Source organism: Gobio gobio (genome assembly GCF_949357685.1).
Source record: "Gobio gobio genome assembly, chromosome: 15".
NCBI lineage: Eukaryota > Metazoa > Chordata > Actinopteri > Cypriniformes > Gobionidae > Gobio > Gobio gobio.
The window spans coordinates 51,433,651-51,442,342 of NC_137108.1; the positions used below are offsets into that span (position 1 = coordinate 51,433,651).

The 8,692-nt window shown below is 41.2% G+C and overlaps 1 protein-coding gene across 3 annotated transcripts; it reads left to right on the forward strand.

The window, feature by feature from the left end:
- The first annotated feature begins 3,104 nt into the window (after positions 1-3,104).
- Positions 3,105-5,672, forward strand: osr2 (odd-skipped related transciption factor 2). 3 transcript variants are annotated; one of them, XM_079836274.1, is made up of 4 exons: positions 3,105-3,284; positions 3,934-4,503; positions 4,628-4,727; positions 5,230-5,672. In XM_079836274.1, exons 2-4 carry the CDS (start codon positions 3,953-3,955, stop codon positions 5,410-5,412), a joined length of 834 nt encoding a protein of 277 aa, XP_079692400.1. In that variant the 5' UTR covers positions 3,105-3,284; positions 3,934-3,952; the 3' UTR covers positions 5,413-5,672. The 3 variants fall into 3 exon arrangements, with proteins under 3 accessions (XP_079692400.1, XP_079692402.1, XP_079692401.1); XM_079836276.1 differs by having other exon boundaries at positions 5,312-5,672; XM_079836275.1 differs by having other exon boundaries at positions 3,106-3,280.
- Positions 5,673-8,692: the final 3,020 nt, after the last annotated feature.

Consider the following 8,692-nt stretch of genomic DNA (forward strand, 5'->3'; position numbering starts at 1 on the left):
GAGAACCAGCCACAGGGTCATGAAGGACCAGTGGAGAACCGGCCACAAGGTCATGGAGGACCAGTGGAGAACCGGCCACAAGGTCATGGAGGACCAGTGGAGAACCGGCCACAGGGTCATGAAGGACCAGTGGAGAACCAGCCACAGGGTCATGGAGGACCAGTGGAGAACCGGCCACAGGGTCATGGAGGACCAGTGGAGAACCGGCCACAGGGTCATGGAGGACCAGTGGAGAACCGGCCACAGGGTCATGAAGGACCAGTGAAGAACCGGCCACAAGGTCATGGAGGACCAGTGGAGAACCGGCCACAGGGTCATGAAGGACCAGTGGAAAACCGGCCACAGGGTCATGAAGGACCAGTGGAGAACCGGCCACAGGGTCATGAAGGACCAGTGGAGAACCAGCCACAGGGTCATGAAGGACCAGTGGAGAACCGGCCACAAGGTCATGGAGGACCAGTGGAGAACCGGCCACAAGGTCATGGAGGACCAGTGGAGAACCGGCCACAGGGTCATGAAGGACCAGTGGAGAACCAGCCACAGGGTCATGGAGGACCAGTGGAGAACCGGCCACAGGGTCATGGAGGACCAGTGGAGAACCGGCCACAGGGTCATGGAGGACCAGTGGAGAACCGGCCACAGGGTCATGAAGGACCAGTGAAGAACCGGCCACAAGGTCATGGAGGACCAGTGGAGAACCGGCCACAGGGTCATGAAGGACCAGTGGAAAACCGGCCACAGGGTCATGAAGGACCAGTGGAGAACCGGCCACAGGGTCATGAAGGACCAGTGGAGAACCAGCCACAGGGTCATGAAGGACCAGTGGAGAACCAGCCACAGGGTCATGGAGGACCAGTGGAGAACCAGCCACAGGGTCATGAAGGACCAGTGGAAAACCGGCCACTAAGGCTCATTGAGCTACTGGAGCTCAAACTGCTTCAGAAGTTAATGCTGGTTCTGATAGAAAGGGCTCAGAATACACAGAGCATCTCAGTTTGTTGCGTATGGGGCGGCACAGCTGCTGACCAGTGCCCATGCTGACCCCTGACCCCGCCCAAAGCACCAACAGTGGCCCGTGAGCATCAGAACTGGACCACGGAGCAATGGAAGAAGGAGGCCTGGTCTGATGATCACATGTTCTTCTACATCTCGTGGATGGCCGGGTGTGTGTGTGTGGCTTACCTGGGGAACACATGGCACCAGGTGCATTATGGGAAGAAGGCGAGCCGGCGGAGGCAGTGATGCTTTGGCCAATGTTCTGCTGGGAAACCTTGAGTCCTCCATCATGTGGATGTGACTTTGACACGTCTCACCTACCTAAGCATTGTTGAGCCCATGTCCAGCCTTTCATGGAGATGGTATTCCCTGCTGGCTGTGGCTCTTTCAGCAGATAATGCGCCGCCACAAAGCACAAATGCTTCAGGAATGGTTTGAGGAGCACAACAACGAGTTTGAGGCGTTGACTTGGTCTCCAAATTCCCCAGATCTCTTTCGGCAGCAAAATATTAGGACATATATATAAATATTAGGTCATAATGTTATGTCTGGTCGGTGTGTATAATCAGAATCAGAATCAGAAAGAGCTTTATTGCCAAGTGTGCATGCATACACAAGGAATTTTTCTTGGTGCTGAAGCTTCCAGTGCACATATACAATACAAACACAACAAGAACATAGTCATACAAATTCTAAGAATAAAAATATGAAAATAGTATAAAAAAAAATATTATATTAAAGTAAGCATTAACTTCATCACAGATCCTCTGGGATGTGAATATATCATGATCATATGGATATAGAGACACTGCTATAGCTCAGAGCCTGTCTGTGGCTGATTCAGGAGCAGGTGTGTTACAGTGCGCGTGCTCGTGATGAGTTCAGTCAGTTCTGCGCGTGGCCGATAGGCGGCGCTCTTCATTCAGAAACGACATTAATCTCCCGCGAGATCTGACGTGCATGGATAAATAACTCCAGCAATCACAGCAGAGGAGGAATAACCTTCATAAACATTATGATATTTACTGTTCATCATGTCTTCTCATCACTGACCCTGGAGCAGTTCCTTCACCTCAGACTCAAGTTCATCGACGCCATTTTAACAGAATAATCAGTAGGCTATTTCACTTAACGTATTTTATATTAAAATTATTTATATATATATATATATATATATATATATATATATATATATATATATATATATATATATATATATATATATATATATATATATATATATATATATATATATATATATATATATATATAATGTGTGTATATATATATATATATAAGATAAAATCGTCTGTTTTGCATTTTAAAACCTCAATTTCTGGAGAAACAACAAACACACAAATGTTCGGCTTTAATAATATTAATTATTTTAACATGTAGGCCTATAATTCTGAAATCAATAACAGCGCGGCACATAATTCATGTGCATTTAAAAAGCATTCTGATCAGATGCTTATTATATAAGAAACAAAAATGTAAAACGTATGTTTTTTTTAATGCATGTTATTTATCCTCCGTGTATTAAATATCCCAAACTAAAGCTCTCATATCGAGAATAAACTGGTTTAGTTTGGACTGAATGAACTCGAGCTGTTAGAAGAGATGAACTGAAGCTCTTCCTCAGATATTAGAGTTCATCTGTTGATCATAATCAATAATAATTCTGCAATAATTCGCCTAATAACTCACCGATTCAATAAAGGCCAGAGCATTGCTCATTCGACAATTATAATTCTGTCATATTTTATTCTCCCTTCAAACTTGTATTTGTTTGTTTCTTCGGTGGCACACATAAACAATATTTGCGTGCATTAATACCGTCGAACTGAACAATATCAACCGAAGGAAACTACCGTTCGCGTTCACGGGAAATCATCGAATAAATGATGGCGGAATTATCATTTTTGACTGAACTTAAAGAAAGTTTAGTTTCCTCGTGTAATCACAGACTAAAGAGTGTGTGTGAGCTGTCAGATGTGTGTGTGTGTGTGTGTGTGTGTGTGTGTGTGTGTGTGTGTGAGAGAGGGGCGGGTCGATCGCTGAAGCTCCGCCGCCCGAACAAGAACACGAACCCGTCGATCCGGAGACCCAGAGCAGGTCCAGATCCAGATCTAGATCCGCGGACTCTCTCACACACTCACTCACTCTCACACACACACACACACACACTCACACACACACTCCTGAGGCTCGGACTGTAGTTATGAGTTTGAGCTGAAGTTCGTCGGGCTGTGCGGATTTACAGTCAAACTGCGACCTTTGCATTGTGGGTGAGAGAACAACTTTATTCTATTTGACAGAAAGTCTCGAGAGCCGATGAGTAGAGGACACACACACACACAGACTCGACACGGCTCGAGAAGGACATATTGATCATGTAAATGCTAAATATTTATAATGTTTTGTTTGTTTTAATCGAAAAGTGTGATAGTCGCCGTTCACAAGAAACGCTTATTAATATAACACACACTCTCTGATAAAGGGCAGAGAAAACACACTTGGCCTTTTATTTGAGATTGTGCATAATATTTTAATTTCTGCATAAGGAGTGCAGTCAGATCTCAAACATCACTTGATCTCGGAGATTTGAGATATTAATCCGATTAATCGATAATGTGATTCAAACTCTCGGCTCGTTTGTTTGTTTTCTGTGATTGGAATATTATATGCATATATTTTTGAACACACACACATTGTAATAATCGTAATGATTTAAACATGACAGGAAAATGTTTATATGTTCAGATTTAGGCTATATATCGTATAGCCTAGTTTAGAGGGATTTGAAAGCAAGAAGTAGCTACAAATCTGAGATAATAAAATTATGACAATGATAAATATGCTCCTGAATGATAGGCTATATTCCCTAGGTTTTGTGTTATTTTGTAAACGCTAAAGCTCGTGACTGTGTCCCCTCAGGATCCCGCTCGGCTCCGCCATGGGCAGTAAGGCTCTCCCGGCCCCGGTCCCGCTGCACCCGGCGCTGTTCCTGCAGACGCTGCACTCGTTCCCCGCCGCCGTGGATCATCTGTACGGGCTCGGCTCGGTCCACAGCATGCAGCTCAACCACTGGACTCTGGGCTACCCGCAGGTCCCGGGCCTCGTGGACCCGCGCTTCCCGTTCTCCGCGGCCCTTCCCTTCGCCGCGCATCTTTTCCACCCCAAGCACGGATCCGTGACGCGCGTCGTTCCCGCGCTGCACAAGGACAGGCCGAGGTTCGACTTCGCCAACCTCGCGCTGGCGGCCACGCAGGAGGACCCGCCCAAACCCGGCGCAGAGCTGGGCAAGCTCAGCCCGGACCGCAAGCCCGCGCGCGGGAGACTCCCGTCCAAAAGCAAAAAGGAATTTATTTGCAAGTTTTGCGGGAGACACTTTACGAAGTCCTACAATCTGCTGATCCACGAGCGCACGCACACGGACGAGCGGCCGTACACCTGCGACATCTGCCACAAGGCCTTCCGGAGACAGGACCACCTGCGAGACCACAGGTGTGTGTGTGTGTGTGTATTTAACATTGCATTGACTAATCGCTTTATTTTCTAAGAGCGTGCATGTGAGTTTCTGATGTTCTGCGCGCGCTCGAGGGCCTGATTGAGTCTCCTTGTTTTCCAGATACATTCACTCCAAGGAAAAACCCTTCAAATGTCAGGAGTGCGGGAAGGGATTTTGTCAGTCGCGAACTTTGGCGGTTCATAAAACGTTGCACTTGCAGGTAAATAGTTTGCACTGTGATATATATATCATTTATGATATTGTGCACTTGTTCGTCGAGCTCTACACTCTAAAAAAAAAAGTTTCTATATGGCACCAAAAATGGTTCTTGGCTCGTAATCATAGGGGAACCTTTTTTAGTGCTATATAGCACCAATTTGGTGCTTCAGCGGTTCTTCAGCGGTTCTTCAGAGGTTATTCACCGGTTCTTTGACTAAGGTGCTATAAAGCACCTCTGAAGAACCGCTGAAGAACCAAAAGTGGTGCTATATAGCACTAAAAAAACGTTCCCTTATGATTACGAGCCAAGAACCATTTTTGGTGCCATATAGAACCTTTTTTTTTTTTGAGTGTAGGCTACTTTATCATGTTTGGGGTGCACGCGCACTCTAAGGAATCCTCGCGCTTTTATCATGGGCCTCAAATGTTGAGCATGATCTTATATGCATATCTGATGGAAAAACTGAAGGGAATAATCCTTTGCTTGCTTCAAATCTGAACAGGAATCTCCTCACAAATGCCCGACATGCGGAAGAACCTTTAATCAAAGAAGTAACCTGAAAACTCACCTTCTCACCCATACAGACCTCAAGCCTTTCTCCTGCGGCCGCTGCGGGAAGGTGTTTCGGCGCAACTGCGACCTGCGACGCCACAGTCTGACACACACACCGCCGCAGGACTGCTAACACACACACACACACACACACACACACACACACACACACACACACACACACACACACACACACACACACACACACACCACAGCTGGACTACTAACGAACTAACCCATGAACACGCAAAGCAAACGCTGATCTCGAGCCTCCGGCGGACTCCAGGACTCTGTGAACTCATGTAAATAAAGTGTTTATTGTTATTGTTATGATCATATCTGAGCTCAAACTGTGTTCACTTCTTCATTGTGTAAATAAAGCAGAGGCTGTTCAAAACGAGCACAGGACTGATGGAGTCATATTTCAACAGCGTCAGTGAAAGTGTGTGTTTACTGAGAGCTCTGCGTCTGCTCTTTACGTCTTCAATTATATGAAATATAATATTTTACAATTATTGAAAATGATTTATATTTGATCCCCAAATTCTCTGAGACATTAAATGACAGTTTATTTAATTTTAATCGTTATAATTATTATTATTTAATTGCAGAACGTTTAACTTGATTTATACACTACTGTGTAAAAACGCAGAGATCACGCAGATTAAAACAAAATTGGTTACAAATATTCTAATGTCTAAATGTATTTGTTATTTATGGTATTGTGCGATTTAATGTAGCCTATTGTTGTGTGCGCGCGACCTGAGATGAGCCGTTTATCGATTGCTCTCTAATCTCTAATATAATGCGATTCATAATAACGAGTTAATAATAATAATCCTTATTTTAAAAAGAATAAATAAGAAAAGTCGCGCGTTTTGTAAACCGAAAGAAAGCCGTCATCGACTCACAGAAACACTGGAGGGAATAATTCCACTGTAAATAGAAATAAACATTAGCACGCCTGTGAAATTAAATAAATCAAAAACAAAACAAAAACAGATTAATTACCAAATTATTTTAATAATTTAAACGACGCGATTGATAAATCCCGAGGACGATCGGCTGTGGAACAGGACTCAATAATCCGCGGAAGGCAAATCTCGAAGGAAAGACACAAAGATAAAATATGAATGAACACTGAGCACATCTGCACTAACACACACACACACACACACACACACACACACACACACACACACACACACACACACACACACACACACACACACACACACACACACACACACACACACACACACACACACACACACACACACACACACACACACACACACACACATCAGAGGCGATTTAAACAAGAGTGTGTTTGTGATCGTGTCCGTGTTTAATAATGGAGGATGTGTTTAATGTAGGCTATAGGCGAATAATAATAATCATAATAGGTAGTATTAATAATAATAAGCCTATTGTCATAAGTATTGTCAGTGTCTAATAAAAAGGCAGAACATATAGGCTAATACCATAATTGAACACAGTAAACTAGAGTCATGCGGTGTTTATTTACCGGTGCTCGGGGAGTTACTCTAATAAAAGTAATTAATGGCATCTTCAATAGTGTAATTCGATTATTGTAAATCTCTCTCTCCAAGAAGTATTTAATTACTTATTACTAATTACTTTATAAAGTCATAAACCTCGACTAGTTAATGACTCAAGGATAGACATGAAACGGCTCTTTTAAATCCTTCAAATAAATAATTTAAAACTGCATCAATTATTTTTATTAACTGACCCAAATATTTCGAGTGTGAGAAGGACACGTAAAAACATGCATTATAGAGTTAGACTTCACATTCTGATGTCAATTCCACTGTTGTATCATAATTGTTCTACAGTCTATATTTCGTTGAATTACATCAGAAGTAGCTGTGATTAAATTACAGAAAAATAAGAATAATCCCTTACTTTACTATTTTATGGGAAAAGTAATTAAATTACAGTAACGAATTAAACCCAACACAGGTATTTACTATTTCTCAGTCTATATTAATAATGACAGTGAAGCGCAGGAGTTTTATAATAGAGTTTAGTGACAATCACTGTAGAGTTTATAAGAGTTTAGTGTCAGTCACTGTAGAGTTTATAAGAGTTTAGTGTCAGTCACTGTATAGTTTATAATAGAGTTTAGTCACAGTGACTGTATTGTTTATAATAGAGTTTAGTGTCAGTCACTGTATAGTTTATAATAGAGTTTAGTGACAGTCACTGTAGAGTTTATAATAGAGTTTAGTGTCAGTCACTGTATAGTTTATAAGAGAGTTTAGTCACAGTGACTGTATTGTTTATAATAGAGTTTAGTGTCAGTCACTGTATAGTTTATAAGAGAGTTTAGTCACAGTGACTGTATTGTTTATAATAGAGTTTAGTGTCAGTCACTGTATAGTTTATAAGAGAGTTTAGTCACAGTGACTGTATTGTTTATAATAGAGTTTAGTGTCAGTCACTGTATAGTTTATAAGAGAGTTTAGTCACAGTGACTGTATTGTTTATAATAGAGTTTAGTGTCAGTCACTGTATAGTTTATAAGAGAGTTTAGTCACAGTGACTGTATTGTTTATAATAGAGTTTAGTGTCAGTCACTGTATAGTTTATAAGAGAGTTTAGTCACAGTGACTGTATTGTTTATAATAGAGTTTAGTGTCAGTCACTGTATAGTTTATAAGAGAGTTTAGTCACAGTGACTGTATTGTTTATAATAGAGTTTAGTGTCAGTCACTGTATAGTTTATAAGAGAGTTTAGTCACAGTGACTGTATTGTTTATAATAGAGTTTAGTGTCAGTCACTGTATAGTTTATAAGAGAGTTTAGTCACAGTGACTGTATTGTTTATAATAGAGTTTAGTGTCAGTCACTGTATAGTTTATAAGAGAGTTTAGTCACAGTGACTGTATTGTTTATAATAGAGTTTAGTGACAGTCACTGTATAGTTTATAAGAGTTTAGTGTCAGTCACTGTATAGTTTATAATAGAGTTTAGTGTCAGTCACTGTATAGTTTATAATAGAGTTTAGTGTCAGTCACTGTATAGTTTATAAGAGTTTAGTGTCAGTCACTGTATAGTTTATAAGAGTTTAGTGTCAGTCACTGTAGAGTTTATAATAGAGTTTAGTGTCAGTCACTGTATAGTTTATAATAGAGTTTAGTGTCAGTCACTGTAGAGTTTATAATAGAGTTTAGTGTCAGTCACTGTATAGTTTATAATAGAGTTTAGTGTCAGTCACTGTAGAGTTTATAATAGAGTTTAGTGTCAGTCACTGTATAGTTTATAATAGAGTTTAGTGTCAGTCACTGTATAGTTTATAATAGAGTTTAGTGTCAGTCACTGTATAGTTTATAATAGAGTTTAGTGTCAGTCACTGTATTGTTTATAATAGAGTTTAGTGTCAGTCA